Below are 27,354 nucleotides of genomic sequence, written 5' to 3'. Positions count from 1 at the left end.
GTTGGCCAAGCAATTTTTAGAAGCATATGTCTTTTGGAGGCCCTGAACCTGATTAAATATGACTCCAGATATCTGAAGTAAGATATTACTGCCATATTTTTTCCAACTACTGTCATCTCCCATGCGGCAGGGACTTGGCCCCTCTCCCACATGAATAGTGGAAAATCACGAGTGATCCATGACTTAAAATATTCCACTCACTATAATCCCAAAGCACAAACATTGGCCTCCATAAATAAATGCTCGGAGATGATAGCGGGATATTCCAACGCAAACGGTTCGCAACACATGTAGATCGACAATATGACAATAATATAATATAACTTTGACAGAAAATCAAACTTCAATTAACTGAGTCAGTTGTGAAACTCTTCTTTGTGTGTTCCTATGTTTTGTTATACTGCCCCTAGTGGCCGAGTTGTTCACAACAGAAGGAGCAGCGCAATGTCGCTTTGTTTTGAAGCAAAAAAAAAATCATTAAAAATTATTTCAACTGTTTAATTACATCAATATTTAATGGTTGTGTTTGCTTAAAAAAATATTCTTAATTCGGAACGTGTTGGCAGTTGGCAAGTGTTAAAATGATCTTATTTGAAGGTAGACATATCCATCACAGCGTGGTGTCGTGACTATTCTGCCGGGTTAATTCAGTTTCACACTGTGATGTCAGACCTGCTTCTTTGGTATCCACCAATTAAAAACGTTTCCTCTTCATCTCTGTTTAAACCCCTGGAAAGCAAATTTATCTTCGAAGCGTGTTCATCGACCAAATAAGCGAGTAATGCCTTGAGCACACAATCATTTGAGAAGATGAAGACAACTTCGACTTACGCCTTAAAAAAAAAAAAATAATGGCACCGTAATGCTGGCAATCTTTTTTTCATATTTTTTTAAACAAGCCATTTGGGAGCTCCCGAAACAGCAGAATTTAGTCATAAAAAAAAAAAAAACATAAATAATGCTGACATCAGCTTTTTTACTTCAGTCTATGATTATGTCACTTGCTTTTGATTCCAGTTTTTTTTTATTTAGGTTTTATGCAATAATCTTCCTCTCAAGACAAGTTCCTTTCAATATTTTTTTTTCTGTTGACTATTTTGTTCTCATCCAAGCTCCTTTATTATTATTCTTAGCATGTAATCACTACAAACTGACAGCAAGTCTCCTGCTTTCGGGGAGGCAAATTACTCATTAAACACAGCATGTTTCATTAAATTTGGAGGAGTAGAGATGCTGGCGACTTTGCAGAAGGCCATGTGTCCGGCAGAAATAATTAGCAGGAATCTGACAGATCGGACACATGATGTGAATTTCTTCAGAGCGGAATTTCACGAAAAAATAATCTGGCGGTAAAGATAATTTATGGAGACAAATCCAGCCAGGTGCTGTGTCCAACTGGATTTTTTTTTTATTGGAATATCAGAAGCTTTGGAGAGGAAATGTCAACACTAGCCCTCAGGTAGGGCTAACCTTTACGGTTTGGGCAACCATGAAACAGATATAAATGTCCACACTGTGCAAAGTCTATTAAAGGCATTTTTATTGTTGTAATAGCATCTCAAAATATTTTGTGTGCATTATTTATGACTGCATTTTTATATGGCACTTATATATTTTTATATATATTATTTATTGTATATATTTTTATATATTTTATATTATATTATTCATTATATATTAATACATATTATATTGTATTTTTTTAAATATAAAAAAGATTGCAGATTTACTTCAAATTGCAGTAACTCTTCTTCATTTGCGTGTCCATGTTTGCTTCGTACTGCCCCCTGGTGGTCAAGTCACACACGCCAGTCTCATAACTTGCTTAACCCGAGTCGTGGCTTGATTCATAATGAGGGATAGAAGCACAACCCACAGCACAGTCGAAAAACGAGGCAGCAGATGGTTTTTTTGATCATTTTTGCAATCAAATAAATTGCGTGAGACCTGCTTCCACGTGTCCCCCAGACCTGAATTTTGTATGTCGACAGCTGGCGTGAGCTAACATCATACGACATGTTGGCCTACATGCAAGACTGCCTCGGGTTCCTTTTGGACCCTCGCTGGGTGTGTTACCTCCACGCGAGGCTGTGGATGACAGAGTGGGTCAAGGCCAGTTTAATCTGTCTCCTTAATCGGATCCCACTCTCTTTGAATGAGTCTTAGCGTACCGGACAATTAAATGGGAGCATCTGGAGGGGCTGTAACCCTGCACACCAGCGCTAATGCCGACATGGCTTCCTTCCACCTGCCACTTCTTAATTATGTGAATGCCGTGTTTTGTTTTTTTTAGGTGTACAGTACAGTCAAACTCATAATTAGAATTGTTTGTTAGTAAAAGGTAAGCAGAGCTGCATCATTAGCATTACCTTCGGATATGCTAACTCGTGATATTTACGGTTAGTGATGTCATTTTGAATTTCATGAATCTGTGTGTACCGTATTTTCTGGACTATAAGGCGCACCTAAAGACCTAAAATTTTCTCAAAAGCCGACAGTGCGCACTTATAGTCCAGTGCGCCTTATAGTCCGGAAAATACGGTAGCTCTTCTTTGTGTTTAACTTTAGTGAAGCTGGATGATAATAAAAAATTTAGCTCACAATACAAAGCAGAAAAAACAAAACTTCTCCAAACTTGAAACACTTTATGAGTTTTATAGTGATGATAGTTTTACTTCAGGAGAAATAATGGAAAGAATCCATTCCAAATTGCCAGAACGCATTGTCTGAATTTCAATTCCGGTCTACTATTATCATTATTGCGGCACATTATGCGCATTTCTAAACTTCCTTGAAAGGCTATAATTGAGCTTGTTGCATGGGCTTCCATTCAGACGGCATAATAGCGAGCAGTAACGACAGGACGGTGGATATTCTCCACCTCAGCGAAACGACGGGAGGGCTATTTCACATATTGATGGAATTGATTTTCAAGCCTCAATGGCCAAGTCCAATTATTGTGCCCTTCGGCGTAGGGGGGGGGGGGGGGCAATCAGCATTCTGTGAGGGAAGCAAAGGGAAAAAGACAATTCATCAGCCCAAATGTTGTCCCCGAGAAAACCCAATCTGTGTCGTTATCACTCTTTGCATTAGATCCGGACGCCTTTTGCTTACTTCCAGAACTCGTCGTCCTTCGTCTCATCTGATTCTGCATTTCGAGCATACCGCCGAATCAGATGGACGTATAAAATTAGCATGATATTAGAATAATGATGGCAGCGTTGCCCCTTGCGTGTCGCTGCCGGCTGCGCTCGGCACGTCCCCCCCCCGTCCTTGTGCGTCGTGTTCCATTAATTCCTCTCTTGTCTGCACATTTCCCCGTTTAACTTGTGAACACAGTTTGATGCGTATGGAAGAGGATATGAAAGAAGACGATATAGTTCCCTGGTGTCTTAATATTGTCAGTGACTTTGCTTTGGTCGAAATTCCTCAAGGATTGAGAATTACACCAGAAAAGGAGCCTAAAGTGTGGAAGAATGAATAAAAGCATTTTTTTGAAGGTAACAAAAGTGTGTAGTGCAGCTTTACATACCTTGTGCAAAACCACCATTGTAAAATTGAATAATGGACAAAATTGCTTCCATGCCAAACAACCTAGCATATTTCGATTTTCACGAAACTCGGTGGAATTGTTGATAGTGAAGAGACGACAGTAAATCCCAAATTTTAGGCCAATCGGAGAAACGGTCTTGGCGCTACGGCCCAACAATATTCAACCATATTCAACAATAGTTAATGAGGGTATGACTCAACATTCTAAACAATAAATAAATAAATAACAAAATTAATTAAAAAATTAACAATAAATAAATAAATAAATACAAATAAAACTTAAATAAACTTAAATTAAAATATATATACATATATATAAATAAATAATATATAAAAAAAATAAGCAAATAAATAAATAAATAGTTTTGGTCACGTGATCCATAAGTTCGCACAATAGAAAAGCTGGGCATATATATAAATGCAGTGCGTCTGGTCGAGATCAGCCCATTTCTAACAAGTGCTGTCATGTCTTTTCATTGAATTTCATGACAAATAAGCCGGCATGTCATCTCAAAGCTCCAGACAGTCTCTCGTTCCCCACGGCCACCCAGACCGACGGACGCTATTCAATTAGCCACATCACTCTGGCGGCTAAAGAGCAACTCCGCCGGATCACTGCCATGGATTGCAATCACCTGGCAAATGTCCTCAGATGACTTGAAATGCATTCTGACTGTGTATGTTTGCATCTGCACCAGCAGTTGGGCGTGATAATGCTGATGTTACGCTTTGGTAAAGTTGGCAGCTGTTGCCATGGCAATAACGGTGCCTTTCGCACAGAATATATGGAAATATACTCATCAAGGAAGGGGCAGTTGAGGATAAATTCAGGGTCTTCCGTCACAATCCTGACAATGTATAGCATCCTCCAATTTTTTTTTTTACTCATTCACACTTCTATCACTTAACTTTCTTTTCCCAAGGTTTGGGCTCAAAACACACACACACACTCAGTGCATTTAATTAACAGCGGCAATAACCTAGTTACCGTGCCTCCATCTGTACAATTCCTCCGGGGCGTGCGATGAACGAGAGAGAGAGATTGTGATATATAGTCTCTTGCTCCTTTGCTGGATCTTGCAATTTTCATTTATCACCTTGTTTGTTCCCAAAAAAAAAAATGTATGTGGATCTTGTTGCGAAATATATTGGTGGTAAAGTGCAGTTAGAGCAAGGGGGTGTCAAACTCATTTTTTTCACGGGCCGCATTGTAGTCATAGCTTCTTTCGGAGGGCCGTTATGACCGTCAACCCAAATAAATGTACGAGCACCTCATTTTATATACAGTAAAAGCTACAAAACAAACTGACAAATAACTCGTTTTCAAATCAGACGAGTAAAAACTGGTTAAATATTTTTTAAAAAAGATATTATTAAAAGTGAAGACAATTCTGGTAATGACACGAATTTGATGCACAATTTGTTTTCGCGGGCCACATAAAATGATGTGGCAGGCCGTACCTGGCCCCCGGGCCTTGAGTTTGACACCAGAAAGTTAGGGTCACAACAGGAACTCCTTGGAGGCGGGGCCTAAATGTGAGTGACGGATGTTTGCTATTAATTTTCTTTATTTGTCAATAAATAACATTCAGATTGAGGTCATGACATCCTAGATGCTATTTTTATTTTAAATGTAAACAATATGGTAATTTGGCAGGTATAAGTGTAGACACAGAATTTAATTCAAAATGATTTTCCATAAGAATTACTGTCCATTTCCAACACAATAACAGAATGAAATCAAACAACATCCGCCAGCGTCAATACCAGGAAGTAGCCATCGTCAAACTCCGCCCCCAGGGCCTCATGCCAGACAAGCCTGAGTTATCGATCCCCATTTGTGATACCGAAACCCAAACGGAGCCACCTGGCTACACTCGGGCGCGTGACGTCAAAGAGCTGCAGCTGCTCTTTTGTGCTTCCCTCCACGCCTGCCGTTTGAAATTCCCATCCACGCACCTAGTGTGCAGGGAACTGCCCAAAAAAAAAAAAAAAAAAAAAAAAAAAGGCAAAGGCGAGGTAGAGACTGGCTGTGAATGTCAGCCGCTCTAATTACCGACGTGACGAGCAAATCAGGTAATACCAAGTGACTAATCACTTGAGAGAAAAACTGATACAAGCCTGCGTGTGCTCAAAAACACCAAAAAGAAAAATCACGACAAGTCTAAATGTATTTTAAGCCCCCCCGCACACTGATTGAGAAAACGTTCTCATGCGTGCATCAGGGAACAACCTCGAGCCCCCAGTTCTTTGATTTTCTGGCAAATTAAAGTCTAGAAATTGTGATTAAACTGTGCGACTTGGGCTCCATCTCGAAAACTGGCCAGTGGCCACTCCATCTCCAGTGGTGCATTTTTGTGTCGCACAAGAATTAACCGGGGTCTAGCTAAGCCTTCTGGGGGGGATTAAATCGGCAGTGGAGTGTGCAGTCTATCTATAGCGCGGGTGAATTCAGGAACAAGATTTACGGAACATTATAGAAAAAAAAAAATGACATAAGTCAGAAATTCAAAATAATATTTACATTTCGAGCGGAGTTGAATTTGGGTGCGATAATTCACCCTGATTATTTTCGTCTGGCCAGATCCTGTTTCGGAATTCAATTAGTGGAGCGGAAAGGCAGAACGGAGCTGACCAAATGGCAGCGCAGGTTAGTCGAGGTAATGAGGGGAAGCAGGCCTTTCGGAAATGAAATCCTCAACCCGTTTTTAAAAACCCAAAGGAGAATTAAATCAGGTCTGGAACTTTCAATCGAACTTTAGGCAGTCAGTCAATTTATGAAATATTGTGAAGCGGGAAGGACGGGGTCAGATGGCATTTTCAGTTTTCACAGCAGCGGGAGGAAGCCGCCGCCGCCGCCGCCGTGATGGCCGCGGGGTATTGAGGTGTTTGTAACAAGACCCTCGAGCCAACCTGACGCCGAGACACCGACACCACTTGGCGCAAGACCAACCCCCACTGGAACAAACGTGGGATGAGAAATATTCTCCGCGCATTCATAGCGGCGGATTGTTAGTTTATGACGGAAATATGCTACGATCGGCTGGAGCTGAGGTGTCTCTACAGAGCCCGATAGTAAAAGTTATTTGCAGAGTTGCGAGGCCGCATTTCATTTTGCGAGTGCATCAGTAGACCTGTGAATAAAGAAATCTCAGAGTGCACATTAAGATGCCAGCATAATTTCACACACCCTTTTACGGCGTATCTAGGACACCGCTTTTGTTTTTCCCGGGGATGGAATGGATTTTTTCCGATAATCAGCCGATTAATCGGTTAGCGTAATTCCAACATGGCGGAAAAAGTCACCGCGTTTTCTCTCTGGTTTCAAAAGGGAATCCTGACTTGGTCTAAACTTGGAAGTCAAGGTAGCGTCGTGCAAACCATCCCAAGTAGGTTTTATGATAACCGATGCCGATCAACGAAAGTTCACGGGCGGGTCACGCTCTTCCGTCAGCAGCCTGTCTCTGAGTTAAGATGAGGACACAGTCAAGGACGCTCCCGTGAGTCTGCCATCAAAAGGTCGACGATACGAGGTTGTGACAGACAGCCTGTCAGCGGCACCGCCAAGTAAATAAACACCGCGAATACACTTAACGATAAAATGCAGTTGCGCAATCGTCACTCGGTGTTGATCTCGAGGTCGTCGCCGGGTCACGACAAAGACGAACAGAAAAAAACTCAATTCTATTTTCTGTTCTTCGGTGTTCGGGTTTCCTTAAGTCATCAGACAGCTCCAACTGTGAACATAATTCTTTAAACACCTCCAAATCTCTTAAACTCGTGTATCAGCACTTCAAACAAAATGTCAGTAACCCACATCAGTGCAAGGATCTAAAATTTTGGGGATGAAGGACTTTAACGACATTTTTGTCATCAATTAAATCTTTTTGCGCTTTGTCAAAACGGCACCTTTTTGACCCTTTATGACCACCGTACTCAGCGGGAAATAATTCTTCCCCGGGCGTCGTGCACCTGCTTTTATCCGACACACCTCACCCCAGCAAGGCAACGGGCATCTGCAACCATCAAAAGATCGTAAAGCTGAATCTCCCCCGAAAACTTTATGATCCAACTTCCTTAATAAATTGTCACATAAATCGTGACAGTAAAGAGGCCACAAAAAATGTCCTGATTGTGGAAAGGCAGAAAGGCAGCAGCAAACGATGTGAAGATGCTTTTCGGTTCCCAGGCGTCTTGGTAACATGTTTGCGTCATGCTATCATCAAATTATTTATGATTAAAAATTATAGCCCAATTAGTGCGCCGTTTTCCTCCGGTTGAGCGCTCTCTCTCGTTATAGACAAAAATAGAACATGGTGAAGAGGTGAATTAAGCTCACGAAGGGACTGTGAGCCAATGAGCCGACGTAATGGGCATATTTTGGGTGAAATTTCAAAGTCACTACCCCTTGAAATTGAATTACCTCCAGCGTAAAAACGGGACTCGTACGTATGGCTATTTATAGGAACGTTAAGCTTATCGGAAAAATATTTTTCTTGTGTAAATGTCGAAAAAAAAATCCTGAATTTGATTCCTCAATTTATAAGTTAGACGATTTTTTACAATTTGCTTTTTATTAATTATAACTAAATTTATATGAATACAAATAAGAAATCACCAGTTTACTCAAATGTAACACACAATAAAAATATTAATATTTTTTTTAAAAAATTGGCTAATCATAAAAATTTACAAAAATATTTCAACACTTTTTTGCTCTAGAGGTACTTAAAAAAATTTGCTTTAAAAAAAAGTTAAAAGTTATTCACTTTCGGTTTGACCAGTGTGCTTTGCCAGAGGTCATTTTGCTCTTGCTTGCATTTATTTCCCGCAGGAAAGGAACGATCCGTTATTCCGTGAAGTTTACCTTTTAACCCGGCCGACTCAATGTTCTCCTACGAACCGATAATTGTCATAAAACTGCCAAAGCTAATGCGTATTAATATATTTGCTGCTCGTACTGCTAAATAGTGAAAGCGTTTCTTGACCTCAGGTGTCCTCAATGCCATTCATCAAAACGATATCATTAGAGCGCAACGTCGTTTCAATTGCGCAACTCATTCCCTGCGTTTGATGGAATTCAAGCAATTCCGACACCTCAGCCATCTGCAGCCTTCCTTTGTAGTCCGGTTAAATTAGATCCTACGCACTCATCATCCCACCTCGGTCTCCCCATCATTCGGCCTTCTGTAATTATGAACTCGGTGCAAGTTAAGAATTTAAACGGAAATGAGGGAGGTACGGCCGAGACGATCCATTTTGTCTGAAGAACATGTCACCTAATCACAGAAGGTTGCCATGGCAACAGAGACAAGGCCATGAAGGCTTATCTTCCTGCTCACAATTAGTACCCGTGCTCCAGAAAGTTCCGCAACATCTCGGCGGTCGGCTCTGCACACCAAAGAAGCATTGCTATTTTTTTTTTTTTTTCTCCCAACTGGACAGAATTCCTGCATTGTCCCGCAGTCCCGAGCCATTAAAAAGGCCTTTCTTGTGACGAAAGGGGGAGGCAGCTGGAGCCACAGAGCGACCCCTTCATCTGCTCTCCTTCCTCTCCAAGTCTTTGGACAGGCAGAATAAGGATCTGATTGATGCGGGCTCTTGTAGGAGGCCCACGGAGCTCTCTTGACTTGATAAGCCTTTGATTAAACGGGGCCAGAGGAAAGACGTGCCGCCAGAAAGCGAGAGAGAGAGAGAATGGAAATGTCCGCTGATGTAAAATCAAACATGTTTTTCCATCCCGCAGTGTGTTTTGGACCTGACCGGCCGTATTGTGCGCGCTCGTATCGGCGAACGTTTCATCAAGCCCCCCTCCCACATGACCCCGATGAAGCTGTACTATTATTATTGCATGTAAGCAGCTTTTTTATTCATGACCTGAACTACAATAAGCTTCGAGCACAGAATTGAAGGTGGCTAAAAGTGAGCTTTGCTGGCAGTCTAATTGGATCCCAAATTGGATCTCAAATCGTTCAGGTGTCAAACTCGTTTTTGTCGCGGGCGCGTCATGGCTTCCCTCGATGGGCCATAATGGCTGTCAACCCAAATAAATGCCTCATGCTATATACAGTATAGGCTACATAACAAACTAGATTTAAAATCACAGATTAGTAAAGACTGCTCAAATATTTTAAAAAGATAAATGGCAATATGTCTATATTTTAAAAGACAATTTGTAATTCCAGTATTGACATATGAAGTCAACAATTTGTCTTTGCGGGCCACATAAAATGAGGTGGCGGGCCGTATCTGGCCCTCGGGCCTTAGGTTTGATATCGTTGCCGAATTTTTATGCCATTCACCACCCAAATCTAGAATCAACGCTCTGGTTAAGGTTCAGTCCACAAATCCCGTCTGACCTTGTACACATCAGCCCGACTCCATTTATTCATTATCGACATCATATATATTCCGCAGGGTCACATTTGGCCGGCGCCAATCCCAGCTGACATTGAGCGAGAGGCGGGATGTTCGCTGGACGTGTTGCAAGTCAATCAAGTAAGTAAGAGGCCAGCGGCACCCTTGGGAAGACGGCGTCGCCACTTGAGTCACATGCTAAGTCCCGCTTAATGTCCGGATGAGAGTCTTAATGAAAAAGAGGGTCCTGGCGCCAATTGGCAGTTGATGACACTTCAGTCGCCATGGAGACGTCATGAAAAAAAAAAAAAAATCTTTGGACTTTACTTTTTTTCCATCCCTCCTCAAAGGAGAAACCGCAAGGAATCATCAGCATCAATCTGCGCCTCATCTAAAAAGCACTTTGTTTTGTCAAGAGAGAGAACATCATTCATTATTAACGACGGACAAATCGGGTTTTTTTTTTTCTGCGGGTCCGCGCCGTGCGACGAATGGAAAACAAAGTGCTCGCTTTTTCCATACTATGATGTCATCGGAGGAAAATTCAATTAAAACCCAAAAGAACAAAATTTGGATATTTTGAATTTGACAACTTGCTAAAATTTATAAGTGAATCAGCTAAACATTCCCCAGATTTTTTTTCTTCCCACTTTATGTGTGTTATCTAACTGACCCTGAGAAATATGAACACACCTTTGATTGACAGGCCGTTATAATGAACGCGAACATTTCCACTTCTATTGCAATCAACTCTGTAAGAAAATCCAGACAAGTGACAAATTTATCCTCGAGACAGGTACATATAATTATTAGAGTCTATCGATGGAATCCAGGGTTGCCATGGTAACGGATCGGTGTCATAAAAGTATCTCCCCTGTGAACCATGTTTGATAACATTACTTTGATGTCATAAGTGCAAAAATAACGGCCAAAGTACGGATATACGTTGCTCTCTGCGTGACTCTTAGCGTTTCATTCATCCGTCGAGCAGAAGCAGCCGGCAGGCGGCCTGGCCCGGGCTCGGCGTGTCGCCGGCGCGCAGCGGGACCGCTAACGAGCGCGGGGGTGTTCGCGCTTGTACCTAAATTATTGAAGACGAGAGAACTCCTGGTGGCAACAAACCGTCTGCCGCGTAAATAAACGTTTGACGTCAGAAGAGCCGAGCGACGTTTTGCATCCAAATCATGCGGCAATGATTTGAATACGGCTTTTGGGAATACAGTTTGGGGTGTGGTGAATTCTGGCCAAGTGCAGCATGGGAATTTATTCATATGGTTTTATTGTGTAGTCACTACACTGTAGTGGGACAAAAGTGGTATCTGGTTAGCGAATATTTCTGAATGTTTGATTTTTTTAAAGGCCCCAGTCATTCCCTGGATATCCGACAGGAGCCAGAACAAACGTCTCTGTTTTCATTTCTGAAGTGGCAGCTTTCCATGACTAGCAACAGTTTGTGTGTGCAGCAAGAACGTTGTCACTTCGTCTTGCCGTAATGGCCTCAATTCATCATTCTTTGAGATCAGCCCATGTTTGGTCGTTGACGGGAAAATCGCGGCGGTCATCCGCTTTGGAAATATGTCGGCTAACCCTCGATCCATCCATTCCAGCACACGCCATTACGTTCTTAATGCGACCTGTGAAAACTCTTGTAAAAAAAAAAAAAAAAGGCGAGGTTTTAGTGTTTTATGTTGACCCATTACCGTCCGCCTCTCGCCGCCGCTTCCATAAATCTACATAACGACGCATCCGGAAGGTTCGGGCCTAGACGCCGCAGACGCGCGGAGACAAATGGATGCCGTCGATCCGGCCCGGAGACAAACAGATGAGGCGTCGAGGCAAATGGATGGGCGCGCCAATCGTCAACATAGTTAAAGAATGAGGCGAATCGAAATTGATTGGCACGCAGCGATGTGATAAGCACAACCGGGTTATGATTCATACCTGACAGCTACCAGATGGAATTGTGTAAAATGTGACGATATCAACTAAATAGGGCGTGACTCATTAGCGTGGGACGAGAAATTGAAATTGAATACAAGTCTGGAAGGTAACCGTATTTTTCGGACTATAAAGCACACTTTAATTTTCTTAAAAATTAACAGTGTGCCTCATAAAATCCAAATGTAGGATCATTTCAGGCTTAAAAAAGAAACAAAATTACATCATACCACAGTAGCAAGGTATGAATGTTAGCTAATTAAAATTAGCCTACCACCGCTAGCTAGTTTCGCGATAGCTAGCTAGCCCTACATCATCACTGCACATAAGGTGTTCAGGCCCGTTGACCCTTCCGAATAAAGTTATTGTCAGAAATTATCCCAATTTTTTTTCTGAAGCTGATGTCGCCGGTGTATAGAAGCATTCATGTGATCTCTGCGTTTACACTCTGACTGGCCATTACTGCAGATGGCGGGCGGCGGAGGCCAGCCAGGCGTGCTGGCATAAAGGCACAGCTGCAGCGCAATTCAGACTCTCCGCGCTCTTTTCACGCTTGGATTTATTCCAGCAACATCTAGCAGGAAAAAAAAAAACCACAGAGCTGCTTCCTGTCCTCTTAACAACACACACAGGCTGCCTCTGTAGCATTAGCAACCGCAGGGACATTTCGACATTTGTTTTGGCTCGGCTTTAGGAAAGGGTCCAAAAAAAAAATCCAACATCTTCACCGACAGGAATCGTAAATGAATAATCAATGCGACTCATCGTGATTCACTAGCATTCCTTCAAACACAGACTGCACTAGATTCATTCGGAATAGCACGGATCTCTGCCAAGGTCTTGATTTGGAGTGGTATCAAAAGGTTGTTATTAAAATTCAAGCATTGCTCACTGTAAAGTTAAGAAAAACTTTTGAAAAAAAAACATCTAAATATTGCAAAAGTTGCAAAAAAATTGTGTATGTATATTCAACATATTTGACAATTATTACTACTGCTTCCTACTACACACTTTTTCGTGTGTTTTTTGGGAAAATGGTTTAACTTAACATTCAAAGTGATGATGTCATTGCTGTATGTACGATCTGACATTATTTCATGGACCCTCGGTGGTCCACACGGCCTATTTTGACCTGCTATAATTCTTAATGCTTGGACTTTTATGACAGTGGCATGATACTGTTTTGAGAAATGTGTAATATATCTCCTTAGGGAAGTTGAGTAGCATTCAAGTCATGGATGTCCTAATGGTGGACTTGTCTGCACCAGAAAATAGCAATTGAGACCCATTAAGAAAAGTGCTGCCATTTCCACGCTTTTGTACAGCAACGCTGAGTGGTGGAGCTGGCAGGCACCCTGACGTGATTATGTCATTATTTGCAGTTGAAAGGTCGGGCGAGCAGCATTTAAACTACAACTTGAGCTATGGAGGACAGCTGGGGGGGCAAAAAAAAATAAAAAATAGCATGCCAACAAACAGGCTGTATAATGGCGAGACAATAAATGTACCCTTTGGTTGAATAAACCGGTGATTATCAACTAAGCTGTTCAACTATCTATCCCAGTAATGTATAGTGATAGTGTTAGCCTGTCTATGGTGTTTTACACTGTTTGTTAGCATTGGGCTAACTTTATAACAATCCTATGTGGTTGTTTTGGACACATAATATTGTAATTCTATTTTTGCTTATTATGGCTGTAAATTTCAGAGGGAGTGACAGTAAACAATTGCATTCATAGCCTCCACATATATTTATTGATCTATATTATTTTTTGCTGTGGCTGAATTGATCATTTTTACAGTAATGAAAATAACATGTCTATGCCGGTGTTTTTCATTTGTGTGTTTATTTGGTGGTGAAAGGCGAGGGCGCCTTTTAAGTTCGGACCGCCACTGTTTCACTCAATAAAGATTGGGAAAGAGCGAAATAAACAATCAGGCACGCATGCAGGGGTAATTGATTCGCCCCTTCATTAATTAATGTCAGCACGTTGCCACAGGGCCACACAGCCCGGCATTAGTGCAACTTTCAATTGGGATTTCTACCTTTCCGGATGAGATCTTCGATTCCCTGGTCGAACCCCAGCCGGTGGCATTTCCTCCACAGCCCCATGTTGGTGGAGTTGTACTGCCTGTTGCACTCGTCCGCGGCGCTCATGGCGAACAGCTGCCGCCGGTTACGGGCCAGGAGTAGCTTCTCCTCCCAGCGGGTCGCGGCGCTCCGACCGGCCCGCAGAGGCAGGCTGTTGTTGGGGATGTAGATGAAGCCCGGGTCCTTGCGGCGGCTCGAGAAGCTCTGGCAGCGCTCCTTGTAGCGCCTTGCGTCGGTCTCGTACCAGTGGTCGGAGCACATCGCCACTGCCAGCATGCCCAGGGCGCATAGAGACAGAGCGAGCCCGGCGTAGAGCAGCAACTTCCCGGCAGCCATGCTCGCCTCACAGCCGCATCAGCACCACGACCGTTGGACAGCTCCTCTGCGGATTCCACCCTCGTCTCGCTTGGGTCCGGCTCACATCACCTCTGCAGATCGGAATCCACGATTTTTTTTTTTTTTTAAAATGGGGAGGCGGGGGGTGCAGCAGCCAAAAAAAACAAAATCAAAAATTAATAATCCTTTAAATCCGGTGTCTTCTCCAACCCTCCGCTCTTGCGTCCCTTTCCTCCTGCAGCACGAAGAAGACGCTTATCTCATCTGAGCAGCAGCAGCAGGATCTGCAGCATGCATCTGTCTCGGCAACATACCATTCACACCATTAGAAAACGTCATTAACACCCATTAAGGACAAAGGGTGCAGAAGAATGCAAATGCTCAGACCTGATGTGGCCGAGTAGCGGCGGGGGGAGGGGGGGGCATAGGTCCGTGGAAATGTGGAGGGATCAGCCCGTTGAGTCAGCAAAGCGTCCTCCCCCCCAAGCACGTCTGATGACGGCAGATGCTCCAGAGCGGACCCGTACGCCCGCCTGGCCGACCAATCAACGCCCATCTGTCTACACGAGCATGTTGGCTAACTACTTGCATAGGGCTCGGACCGACCATTTAAAAATACCACAGACCACTAAATACTTTATTAGCCCTTACATGCTGTTTATTTACTTCGAACACAAATAAATACTCATAGTTGTATCAATTTATGAGTTGCAGATCTTTTCAGATCCGTCTAAAACATTAATAAAGTGATTATCATTCCTGAATATATAAGTAATGGATAGACAAATATATTTTTAATGCACACAGTAACTTATGTCACCTGATGTTGTGCTGCACCCTGGTGGCCGAAAACAACACTGCAGTAAACTTTTGATTATTAGAAACACGCAATTGGTACTATTCACGCTTATTCCCATATTGACAAAATTGTCCACTAAATTATAATAGCACGAAATATTTTGTATGAGTGGTAGTTTTTCGCTCAAAGTTACCTGAAGATGTTTTCTGCTTGTCTTTTAGTCACCTCTAGCGGTCAAAATGAGATTCACATTTCACTTATGCTTTTAAGCGGACTCAAAATCCATACTCTTTAAAAATGAAAAATACCAGTTTGAGGCCAGCAAAACATTTTATACGCTTTAACTTTAACATACTTTGTATATTTTTGTCCACCCATATTATGTATGCAGTGTAAAGTTTAGTAACGGACTCCCTTTTGACACAAAATACAATAAAATGTTCTTTACTATATTAATATATGCACTTTTATTTATAACGTATAATTCTGTCTTTTTTGTATTAAATAAGGTATCCATGTAAATTAAAACAAACATTTGAGGAGGCATAAATGCGATAAAACAAATTTATTATGTACCCGGAAGTAAAAGCTACCATCCAATCACTGCTCAGAACCAGACGGAATACGGAAGTGTCGCTCGTCCGGTGAAGGTTACACACAATTGCAGCACATTTTTGGCCTGTTTGCTGCATAAAATGAAATTTCTAGGTTTCTTATGATGCTTTATTTGCGGCTACAAGCCTAAATCGTTGTTTTTTTCAACACGGCCTTGAGATTAAGGTAAGAATGACGATAAACTTCATTTTGCGTGTGCATATGACCATCTCGCCAATGTTTTCATCCAGCACGTATCAAATGAAAAAACGCATCAAGATAATAGTATCGGCACATTGCATAATATTTTTATTAAATGTGCAATGCAATTAAAATGTATTGTCATTATTATTGTTATTTTATTATCATCTTTTATGAATCTCATAAAATACATAATAACATTTCCTTTTCCTGCTCCTTATTAAGCAGCTATGGCCAGCATGTCCAACTATGCACTGCGCATGGCCAGACTGAGCGCTCAAATCTTCGGGGATGTCGTACGTACGACGGACTCCAAATCGATGAAGGTGGTGCGCCTTTTCCAGGAACCTCCCATGGCCAAGCGGAAGGAGGTGTACGACTGGTACCCGCAGCACAAGATCTACTATTCCATGACCCAGAAGCTCAGGTTCATGGGACTTTTCAGGTAATTTTTGACACGTGCCAGGAGTTTGTACATCCTGGACTGTCTTTAAATTATCATGTTTAATTGTTCTTTAATATTTGTTCGCAGGGATGAGCACGAGGATTTTAAGGAGGAGATGCGTCGCTTGAGGAAGTTGAGAGGAAAAGGCCCGCCAAAGAAAGGAGAAGGGAAGAGAGCAACCAAGAAGAAGTGAGCTGGATCACTTCAAAACCGGGACAGTCGAGAGACTTTAATGATCGATCGGCCAAAACATTCTTTGCAATGTTCACACCATGAACGATGCTTACGGGATGTGTTAAAAATTCAGGATTATGTTTGTGTCGTTTAAGTTTGATGTATGAAAAGATTTTTGTTGACTGCAGATGCAATGTTGCTCACTTTTGAAAGTATTAAAGAGATACAAAAAAAATACTATTCCATCCGTCCATTTTTTTTCAGTCCTTATTCTCTGTATTGGTAATGTGTGTCTTGTTTGTGTGTACGCTTGTGTTAAAAGTGTATGTTCAGTTTATCGTATTTTTTTTTTTGTAAAAAATAAATGACCAGAGGGGAAAAAAAATCTGTAAACAATAATAAACAGGTATTGCATTTCTTTGTGGATGTTGCGCGTGTGTGCCTGTTTCGTGCGTCTGATGCTTTGCAGCCTGCTCAAGTTTGTTTTTGTCGCCCCCTAGGTCCGCAGCGGCGCCACTGCGCTTGTCTCTCTTATTTTCCACTCACTTTCTCACACTTTAAAATGGCGGCGTTGAGCAGCGCCGAGTCCCCACCGCCCGTCTTTAACGGAGACACCTCAGAGCGGCAGCCGGGCGGGGAGCAGGGCCTCGAGGAGCTTGGCGCCGCGCTGGAGCCCTCAAGCCCGGCGGGGATCCCCGAAGGTCCGCAAGACGAGGAGGTAGGCGCTTTACGGCAGCGGTGCGATGGTGGCGGCGGAGGGGGTGGGAGGGAGCAAAGTGGGCACGGGGAACGGGGCTCCGTGCGGGGCTAATTGGATGGAAATGTTCAGGAGACACCGGCTCCTCCGCGGACGGCGGGGGATGCGGCACAACGGGCAACGACTAGAACCGTATAACGGGTGGGGATCTCTAGATCCTCGGTTCCCGCTAGGCGGGAACGTGCAGCAGCTGGACGGGGAGCTTTTATTCGAGGGGTCGGTGTTTACTCGGGGCCTTGCTCGCTTTATTCCGTCGGCTCTCACTGCAGCGCCGCCACGGCACGCAACGCAATGCACGCCGCTGTTGACACAACAAAGACGGGCAATTAGCGGCGCTTTTGCCAGTGGGGTGCACCGCTGCGTGGACGCGGTGGAGAGACCCACTCGGGGTTGATGGTGGATGCTAGCTCGAGTCGTGTTGACGTATTATGCAGCTGCACAGGTTACTTTTGTACGAAAAAAAAAAAAAAAACATGCACACACTTGACCATGCAGGCCTCTGCACATCAATCCGCCTAGTTTTCATTCATTCACAGCTAAATATATTTTATTTCCAGTAGTTATCAGCACACCCAATGAAGCACAGTGCAGCTCTGCTTACCTGTTCCCTTTAATGACATTTATTCAGTTGTTCATATTGAAATCTGAGCTACATCCATGCGGACCTGCATCATTTAAACTACTGAAAGTAGTAAAATCCTATATTGGAGAATAAAAGCCAAGCTAAATGTCTACATAACCAGAATTGGCAAAGTTTGACACATTTTAACGCCATTGTTTTTTTTTTTCCTCTGATGATTACTTTAACTTTATTCATCTTTGAGGTTTCCTTTAAACGGCCTAGCGATGGAAATAGCCATCATCTGATACAGTTCCTGAAAGTCGGGAGGATAAGAGCAATATCAGGAAATAGCCGTCTTTTCAACATCCCATTGAGTCATCGTTCACCCTTCAGCCCTTTTTAAGTGTGAAACATTGTCATGTGCTAACACTGCAAGTGATACACTTAGATTTGTATGCGCAGTATTGAATTACATAAATTATGGCCCTGTTTCTTAATGAAGACTTAAGGCTTTGTGTTGGTTGAAGTTAGCTATTTGAGCAAAAATAAATGTATATAAAATAAATTATTGTCCAACACAGCTCAAGCCGAAAATAATTGCTTAGGCTAATGTGCCAAGCAACTTTGTTGAAGTAATAGGAGGAGCTTCATTTAGTTAGGCCTGAAAGTGAAAAGTGCTTTACTGCCACCTTGTGGTAACTTTAGGCAAATACAAACCTTTCAATTACTAGCTGAGTTTTTGCTTTTTGCGTTCTGTACAAACTTGTAGAAGGGGAATGGAGTGAAGTTCCCGAAACTGGAATAATGTACGCTGCTACTTCAGTCTTATGAATAGGTCTAATTCATTCAGGCAAAAGGGAAGCCTGAAAACTGATGAGCTTGCATGATGTCATATTCTCTCGAGCGAATGACTGGAGAGATGAGTTGCGGGTGATGTCATTCTCATGAATGGATATCGGTTTTGATATCTGATTACCGTCGGTCAGTGAGAAGCTTTTTATTCATAAAAGTGACGCACGCCAGACGGAGGATCTAATTTCAAAGTCAGCAAAACTGAATAGAATTTAATGAATCACAATTGTTTTTTCTTTCTCCAAAACAGATCTGGAACATCAAACAGATGATCAAGTTGACACAAGAACACTTAGAGGCTCTTCTGGACAAGTTTGGAGGAGAACATAATCCTCCCTCCATATATCTTGAGGTGAGAGTGATTTGCTTTCACGGCATGGAAGCTCGATCATTTAAGACTCCGCCCCCAACTCAATAGGCCTATGAGGAGTATACCAGCAAGCTGGACGCCCTGCAGCAGAGGGAGCAGCAGCTTCTAGAGGCCACCGGTAACGGCACCGACTTCAGCTCGCCGAGTCCCGTGCCGGCGCTTGTGGAGGTCAAGACGGGATGCGGTGGGGGAGGCGCTCAGGCTTTCCCCTCGGCGCCCAACACTCTGGCCGTCCTCCAGAAACCCACCGATGCCAGCCGCAGCAACCCGCGCTCGCCGCAGAAGCCCATCGTCCGGGTCTTCCTGCCCAATAAACAGCGAACAGTGGTACGTTCTCAAATTAATGACTGAGGTCCTGTCACTCATTAGGCCACGCCCCCTACAGAGGCCTACATTATTTATAGCCATTATGTTCAATTTATTTATTTCAAATGGAGCCATCATAGTACAGTATTTTCCGGACTATAAGGCGCACCGGACTATAAGGCGCACCTTCAATGAATGGCCTATTTTGAAAGTTTGTCCATATATAAGGCGCACCGGACTATAAGGCGCACTGTCGGCTTTTGAGAAAATTTTAGGTCTTTAGGTGCGCCTTATAGTCCGGAAAATACGGTACATGGAAGGAAACAAAACTAACGGAGAGATGTTTCAGGTCCCCGCCCGCTGTGGGATGACGGTGCGAGACTCTCTCAAGAAGGCCCTCATGATGCGAGGACTCATCCCGGAGTGCTGCGGCGTCTACAGGATACAAGACGGGTGAGTGTGATGCAAACGCACTAAAATTAGGAAAGAAAAGCATTGTGCTGATTTTGATTTTTGATTTTATTTTCTATCAGAGAGAAGAAGCCTATTGGTTGGGATACGGATATTTCCTGGCTCACGGGGGAAGAGTTGCACGTGGAAGTCTTGGAGAATGTGCCGCTCACCACGCACAACTTTGTAAGTATATGTCAAAAGTTATATCGAAAAATGCAAAATGTGGCTTATTAGAACGTGTTGGTCCTCTCCAGGTGAGGAAGACCTTCTTCACGCTGGCCTTCTGCGACTTCTGCCGGAAGCTTCTTTTCCAGGGCTTCCGCTGTCAGACGTGCGGCTATAAGTTCCACCAGCGCTGCAGCACCGAGGTCCCCCTCATGTGCGTCAACTACGACCAGCTCGAGTAAGTGCCACGCGAGAAGTAGCCCGTCACTTTCACGGCTGCGTGCTGATGATGACGCAATTCTGTGCCGCGCAGTTTGCTACTGGTGTCCAAGTTCTTCGAGCATCACCCTTTCACCCAAGAGGAGGTCTCCTCCGAGGGGACCACCCCCGTCTCCGAAGTCTGTCCGTCGCTCCCTCCGTCCGACTCCACCGGGTGAGCCTCCTTTGCAATCTGACCTTTCCGATAAGCCTGCTAACAGGCCCACACGGTATCTACAGGTCCATGTGCCACACCGCCTTGTCCCCGTCCAAGTCCATCCCCATCCCGCCGAGTTTCCGGCCCAGCGAGGAGGAGCACCGTAACCAGTTCGGCCAGCGGGATCGCTCGTCCTCAGCTCCCAACGTTCATATCAACACCATCGAGGCCGTCAACATTGATGTGAGTGATGAATTCGGTTTCACGCTTTGCACTTTTTACAGTTGCGTAATAATGGTAATAATATAATGAAGTTTTTTTTTTTTTCTTTTTTCAGGACCTCATCCGAGATCAGGGACTAGTGAGGTCTGATGGAGGTAAGGATCCTGCCTCCATTTTTGTTCTTTTTTTTTCCCACCATCCCGCGTGTCTGCGTGCACTCTGGTCTTCTCTGTGTGTGTGTGTGTGTGTGTGTGTGAGAGTGTGTGTGTGTGTTTGTATATATGTGCATGTGAAGACCCTAGAAAATTTAGACTCGGTGCTCGTTTTCCTACAACCTGACACGACAGTGTAATTCATGTTAGTCGTCATTTGCTTTTTTTTTTTTTTTCCTCGTTGCTGGAACTAACGTTTTCAATTAATTTAAAAATTAAAAACCTTTTTGTTGATGTTTATAAACAAGATGAGATGTGATGTGTTTTTACGTAAAATTATTTACTATTAATGAAAAAAATTAAAAGTAATTTTAAAACAATAATGATTTATTTATGTGTTACAGGAGCCCCTTAATATAATTCACAATATTTTTAAATTTGAATTAATTTTTTTAAATTAAAAAAAAAAAAAAACACGCGCGTGAGTAAATGTTAATCAAAGCCCAACCGAAGCTTGATGTGATATGCTTTGGAGTTCGGTGGGCACGCTTAGCTTGAGCGGCGAGGGGCAGGGTGAGTGAATAGCAGTGATGGTCTGTCTGTCTCTCTTTGCCCTGCAGCCCCCCCGACCCACCCTGCCCGCTGCTTGAGGAAGCACCGAACACGGACCTCAAGCCCCCTCCTATACTCCTACCCCAATGACATAGTGTTTGATTTTGAGCCCGAGCCCGTGTTCCGAGGTAGTCAGGCCCTTCTGTGTGTTCTCGTGCCCCCCCTTCCCCTTCATCCTGCTTTCACCACCACCGCCTCCCCGCATTCGCAAACACCAGGTCCGTCTCATTCGCTGTGTGACCCCCCCCCCCATCTTTCACCACCACTGTTCCTCAAACCGTCAGTAGTTAACCGAGCCAGATTTATTAAAACTGTATTGTCATTTCAACTAGTTTCTTTTAAAATCGTCATGTTGACTCTTCCTCCATTATTGAGCAATTTATTTAAAAACATCTTATGGTCCCCGCCGTTAAGTTAAGCACTCCGAAAGTGTGGAGGTTAAGTTGCCGTGTCACAACATGGGAAATACTGAAATGAAACTCCTCATCTCACCTCAACATACCTCCTTGACACCAAGGTGCCACCAGATGGCGCCAAAAGGGGGGCTTGACTCTAACGCCATCCAATCAAGCGCCCCCCTCACCTTTCCCCTGCATGTCGACAAATACTAGATTCCAACTCCCGTTCGGAATTAGTTACCTTTCCACCTACCTGTCTTTCCCTCTTTTCTCCCCCCCCCTCCCCCTTCCCACCCTTCAGGGTCAACCACCGGATTGTCGGCCACACCCCCAGCCTCTCTCCCCGGCTCCCTGACCAACGTCAAGGTGCCTCAGAAGTCGCCGTGCCCGCAGAGGGAGCGCAAGTCGTCGTCCTCATCCGAGGACCGCAACAAGATGGTGGGTCCCGTCGGTAACAGGGACGTCCCGTCTCCACCGAAAGAATCTCACGGGTGTCGTTTGCGACAGAAAACGCTGGGGAGGCGGGACTCCAGTGACGACTGGGAAATCCCAGAGGGGCAGATCACGCTCGGGCAGAGGATAGGCTCCGGCTCCTTTGGAACTGTCTTCAAAGGAAAGTGGCATGGTAGGACGATTGCAGCTCTGCTTATCTTGCTCACCAACTATTAAAAAAATCGATTAATTTAAAAAAATGACTCAAATGTTCTTTAAGGTGATGTGGCGGTGAAGATGTTGAACGTGACCGCTCCGACACCTCAGCAGCTTCAGGCCTTCAAGAACGAAGTGGGCGTCCTCAGGTAACCTCAAACTCATCAGCGTCCCCCCCTCTTACAACATGGCCGACATTCTTCATCGTTGTAGGAAAACGCGTCACGTCAACATCCTGCTCTTCATGGGCTACACCACCAAGCCTCAGCTGGCCATTGTGACGCAGTGGTGTGAAGGCTCCAGCCTCTACCACCACCTGCACATCATCGAGACTAAGTTTGAAATGATCAAGCTCATCGACATCGCCAGGCAGACCGCTCAGGGGATGGAGTGAGCACACCCCAAAATTCATCAATTTGATCAATAGACTCGCAATTTATTTATTTTTTTGCTCCCTTAGTTACCTGCACGCCAAGTCCATCATCCACCGCGATCTCAAGAGCAACAGTATCTTGGATTTGTTGGGAATTTTCAGGTTACAGGTGCAGCGTGACGGTTTTCCTTAACCGCATCTTGCGCAGATATTTTCCTCCATGAGGATCTGACAGTGAAGATCGGCGACTTTGGCCTGGCCACAGTCAAGTCCCGCTGGAGCGGCTCCCACCAGTTTGAACAGCTGTCCGGCTCCATTCTGTGGATGGTGAGTGCTTTCAAACGGACAGCTGCGTCGTTTGAAGTAACACTCTTGTGCGCCCCCTAAAGGCTCCGGAAGTGATCCGACTGCAGGACAAGAATCCTTACAGCTTCCAGTCTGACGTCTACGCCTTTGGCATCGTGCTGTATGAACTCATGTCAGGAGCGCTGCCCTACTCAAACATCAACAACAGAGATCAGGTAAGATGATGTCATTCGAAAGACTTTAAAAGCTGTCATAACTGTGTTCCGCTAATCATGCGCAGATCATATTCATGGTTGGCCGAGGTTACCTGTCCCCCGACCTCAGCAAGGTGCGGAGCAACTGCCCGAAGGCTATGAAGAGGCTAATGGCCGACTGCTTGAAGAAGAAGAGAGAGGAGCGACCCCTCTTCCCTCAGGTTACTACTCATATTATTATTTTATATTATTATTATGAGTTAAGAACCACTTATTCGTGACGGGACAACAATTGGGAATATTTTCAGATCTTGGCGTCCATCGAGCTGCTGGCTCGCTCGTTACCCAAAATCCACCGCAGCGCCTCGGAGCCTTCGTTAAACCGCGCCGGCTTTCAGACGGAGGACTTCAGCTTATACGCCTGCGCCTCGCCCAAAACTCCTATCCAAGCGGGCGGCTATGGTAAGGTCCCATAAGTCTTGGATTTCTGTTAACCCAATTAATTTTTTTGCTACTGCTATTTCAGCATTTATTTATATTTATTTATTTATTTTCTCACCAGGGGAGTTTTCAGCATTCAAGTAAGTGCTGTGCATCTCACCAGCCCTTCCCTCGTCACTGCTCCAAAGTCCTTCCGTCCTTGCCGTGGATTAATTCATCACTGGAAAAAAAACAAAACTGAAATGTAGTCTTAAACGAATGTGCCGTTTTCTTCCTCTACGAATGATGAGATTCCTTCCAGCTTCAAAGCTGTCCGTTGGGCAACCAGCCAAAGCGGCAGCAAATTGAATCGGGGGGCAAAAAAAAAAATCCAATTTAAGAAAAATACACCACAAAAAAATCGTAAAAGAAAACCAAGCACGAATATATCCATACCAAAACCATTTGGAGGCGGGGCAAACTTCCCAGGTGGACTAGCCCGCCTAAGAAAATGGCGACGGGATGCGACACGGCGAAGGAAAAGGCCGAGCGGCTCCGGCTGCACTTTGGAAGGCGGCCTGCAGGGGGCGGCCCTCTGCCGGGCTCGCTGAGATGAGCTGAGAAGCGGGAGGACTTCTTCCCCAACCGTGACTTGAAAGCTACTTTTTCTATATATAGCTCAAAGTTTGTCATGCTACGACTTTAACTAGCGCTAGCTAGAGGTTTGGGTTTTTTGGAGAAAACTTTCCGTCCAGCAGCAAGCTTGTTGCTTTTTGCCTTTGCCCTATTCCTGACCTTACCCTTGTCCAAAAAAAAAAAAATGAAGACTGTTTTGGCAGGTACAAAGGTTTAATGAGACGTTAGCAACCAAAATTAGCTTTTTTTTGCCGAGTTTTTGTGGGTGATAAAAGCTCTTTATTTTGCCATGAGGATTTTTGGGGACGGTAGAAACGATAATATATCTATTGACGATAAAAACAACAAAATGTATTTGACAGTTGACATGGCAAAAAAAAATTAAAGAAAAGCAACAAATTTTGGCGATAGAAGCATGAATTTCAATATTTTGATTTGTAAAAAGATTTTGGACAACGCATTTTTTTTTTGCGATAGGACAGTAGAAGACTTTTTTTGCCTTAGAAACAACAAAACTTTTTTGGGGGCCAACAAAAGCGATGTTTTCGGGGATTCAATGAAAGCTACGAAACTTTTTTTGGGCCATAAAAGCAACACATCTCGTTTTGGTGATAGAAGCAACAAAAAATTTGGTGCCCATGGAATGACTACTTTTTTTGTGGGTGGGGCAGGTGATAGAAGTGGGATCTACATTCCATTTTTAAAGCACTGAACAGTTTACGTGGAAGTAGTTTGAGTATCTTAAGATTTGGGGAAGAGGTTTTTTTTTTGGGGTGGGGGGGTACTGAAGTCGAGGAGCACATTTTGTGCATGTCATTGTTTCTGTTCCCTTTTTTTGGTGCGTTCCGTGGCTTTAATATTGCACTCTGGTCCGGATCCCATTTCTTAAAGCAGCCTGACTAAACGGGTTGCGGTGTCACTCAATGAAACGCTCAGATGAATCTAATGAGTTCATTCCAGAATGTGCAGTTTTGTTGATTTTTTTTTTTTTCTGTACAGACCAGCAGTATTTATTTGTTGTTTATGTTTTACAAGCTAATTTTCGGAATTTTTTTTGAAGCTTTCTTGCCAAGTCTGTGACTTCTAGACATTGCACTTTGTAGAAATGATTTGAAGCAAATGAGCGACTTGCCTTTTTTTGTGTTATTATTATTTTTGTCCCAATTTGGCAAAGCACACGGTATCCGAAGTCGGTGGCCTCACGAGTTTGGCATCTGCAGGACCCGATGCTAAGATTTTGCCGTCAGCCTGCTTTTTTTTTTTTTTTTGTTCGTAATATGTATCCACTCCCAAAGTGAAGAGAGCTGAGCTCACCATTTTAGTTGTTTTGGGATTTGAAGCGTAGAGTTGCCATCGTAAGCGGTCATGAAAGATTATGCTTTGCTTTTCACTTCCTGGCAGCTCCTTTTACAATAGTTATTTATGTCTGATATAGTCGTCCATGTTTTACGTTAACTTTGGAAGTGACGGGGGGGTGACAAAGCAAACTGCACAGCTCTGTTGAAAAGTGTTATTGCCAAACGTTTCAATTATTATGATTATTTGTAACGTTTCAATTATGATCTTTGTGCTGGTTTTGGGGATTTGTTCAAACGAAGATACACGCTATAAATTTTAAGTGCAAGAAACAAAAATGATTTTACATTTATTAAAGAGCAAAAATGGAACCATTTGACCTGGCTTCAAATGAAAAGCATGTATCAATAAATTGTGTATTATTGTTTGTTTTTAAATGCACAAAACAACAAAAATCAGAAGGTACATGCTTTTTATTTTGACGCTTTGTCACTTGTTACCAATCACCCTCTTTAAGCATTATAAAAGTGTCAACTACATTTCCGTTATTGTTTCATGACTGCAATTCTACTATGATGGCTTGACTTATGTATTATTTTTCTTTTAATCCCATTTCAAAAGCATTTACTGAAAAGTGGGCTTCTGTGTCATTTATCTTTTTCTGTCATCCCCCACCACTTAAATCTACTCCATAAAGTCACACTATAATGTTAATTTAGGGATAAGCGCGCCTATAAATTGCCTAAAAGTGACCTCCATTGTCTAAGTTGGTGTACTTTTTTTTTTTAATGTTCCTCCTTTTGTCTTTGCTGCCTGCACCTTTAAAAAAACACCGCCTAATTCTGTCCAGCAGAACTATCATGTCTTTAAAACTGTTTGCTTGTTTTGTTCATTCCCCTCTTCTCCATCTGTAAATAATGTACAAAGAAAATCTTGTCAATTTGCTAGGAAAGCATGGAGAGATCTACACATGTAACAAACTTTAAAATGTCCAAAGACATTTTCAAAAATGGTTGCGTGTACAAGAAAAAAAAACTATTTAAGGCTGTATCATAAGGAGAAAGAGCTTAATGTATTTGTTGTGAATATGAGAAACTGATATATTAAAGAAGTGCATGAAAATCAAGTGGTGGGATTGTTGTGGTGCTTTTTGTCCACACGGGGGCAGCATTGGACTGTTGCCAGCTACAACAGTTAAGTGACAATTAGCACGACAGCAGACGGACAGCAGCAAGTCGTCCAAAATTTCTTAATAAGAAAAGGCAAGGAGTCTGATAAGTATTGAAAAGTCTTTATTTGCAAAGCGACTAGCTGCTCTTTGCACTTTTTACACTAACGTGTCATTTTGGCGTCTTGCTAGCTCATTTGTGCTGATTGGCGTCAATCAAAGACGACTGCAGAATTTGCCTTTTTTATTTCTTACTTGCATGGTGAGGAATAAATGCGGGCGGAAAGTAATTGGTCTCTCATGAGTCTTTTTCCCCCGAATTATTTATTCAAATTCCATCTAGTAACTGGACTGCAGCGCCATTTTGCAGGTGAAGCAATTAAGCAAATTTCGTTGCATATTAATAAAAATCACGTGAGCCAAGCAACCAAGATTATGGACAAATCTGAAGAAGGGTAAAGACGTTTGAAATTCCCTTTCAGCAGTGTCTATTGCTATACTTTATCATCTATGTACAGAAAACGCTCACATGTTCTTCCTGCTCTTATCCACCAGGGGGCG

General features: G+C 43.3%; 3 protein-coding genes and 1 long non-coding RNA gene across 7 annotated transcripts in view; 3 read left to right on the top strand and 1 right to left on the bottom strand.

Annotated features, from left to right (window-relative positions):
- The window catches only part of tmem178bb (transmembrane protein 178Bb), a 38,957-nt gene extending 24,030 nt beyond the window's left edge, over nt 1-14,927 (bottom strand). The window contains exons 1-2 of one of the 2 annotated variants that reach the window (XM_049761457.2): nt 14,663-14,927; nt 13,894-14,572 (exon numbers count right to left, since the gene is read on the bottom strand). In XM_049761457.2, coding sequence (XP_049617414.1) covers nt 13,894-14,275 — 382 coding nt within the window. In that variant the 5' untranslated portion in view covers nt 14,276-14,572; nt 14,663-14,927. Of the gene's footprint in view, nt 1-13,893 lie in introns of both variants that reach the window. The other variant, XM_068649673.1, reaches the window with a different exon arrangement.
- On the top strand, nt 1,749-12,225 carry LOC125992430 (uncharacterized). Its single transcript, XR_007489631.2, has 2 exons — nt 1,749-9,405; nt 9,970-12,225. It is a non-coding gene; the product is annotated as an uncharacterized lncRNA (long non-coding RNA).
- Nucleotides 14,928-15,671: 744 nt separating the features above from the next.
- Nucleotides 15,672-16,725, top strand: mrps33 (mitochondrial ribosomal protein S33). Of its 2 annotated transcripts, none has more exons than XM_049761465.2 (3): nt 15,672-15,854; nt 16,095-16,314; nt 16,402-16,725. In XM_049761465.2, exons 2-3 carry the CDS (start codon nt 16,100-16,102, stop codon nt 16,505-16,507), a joined length of 321 nt encoding a protein of 106 aa, XP_049617422.1. In that variant the 5' UTR covers nt 15,672-15,854; nt 16,095-16,099; the 3' UTR covers nt 16,508-16,725. The 2 variants fall into 2 exon arrangements, with proteins under 2 accessions (XP_049617422.1, XP_049617421.1); XM_049761464.2 differs by having other exon boundaries at nt 15,673-15,854; nt 16,098-16,314.
- Nucleotides 16,726-17,024: 299 nt separating this feature from the next.
- braf (B-Raf proto-oncogene, serine/threonine kinase) lies at nt 17,025-26,751 on the top strand. 2 transcript variants are annotated; one of them, XM_049761450.2, is made up of 20 exons: nt 17,025-17,206; nt 18,910-19,011; nt 19,078-19,356; nt 19,685-19,788; nt 19,869-19,971; nt 20,043-20,191; nt 20,267-20,386; nt 20,452-20,611; nt 20,706-20,745; nt 21,363-21,482; nt 22,054-22,190; nt 22,260-22,377; nt 22,465-22,549; nt 22,614-22,790; nt 22,861-22,907; nt 22,982-23,100; nt 23,163-23,294; nt 23,360-23,494; nt 23,582-23,735; nt 23,836-26,751. In XM_049761450.2, the coding sequence occupies exons 1-20, from the start codon at nt 17,051-17,053 to the stop codon at nt 23,856-23,858; spliced, it is 2,460 nt and encodes an 819-aa protein (XP_049617407.1). In that variant the 5' UTR covers nt 17,025-17,050; the 3' UTR covers nt 23,859-26,751. The 2 variants fall into 2 exon arrangements, with proteins under 2 accessions (XP_049617407.1, XP_049617408.1); XM_049761451.1 differs by lacking the exon at nt 21,363-21,482 and having other exon boundaries at nt 17,026-17,206.
- The last annotated feature ends 603 nt before the right edge of the window (nt 26,752-27,354 follow it).

The sequence above is a fragment of the Syngnathus scovelli genome, chromosome 22 (assembly GCF_024217435.2).
Source record: "Syngnathus scovelli strain Florida chromosome 22, RoL_Ssco_1.2, whole genome shotgun sequence".
In the NCBI taxonomy this organism is placed as follows: domain Eukaryota; kingdom Metazoa; phylum Chordata; class Actinopteri; order Syngnathiformes; family Syngnathidae; genus Syngnathus; species Syngnathus scovelli.
This window is presented reverse-complemented; position numbering and strand designations above follow the sequence as displayed.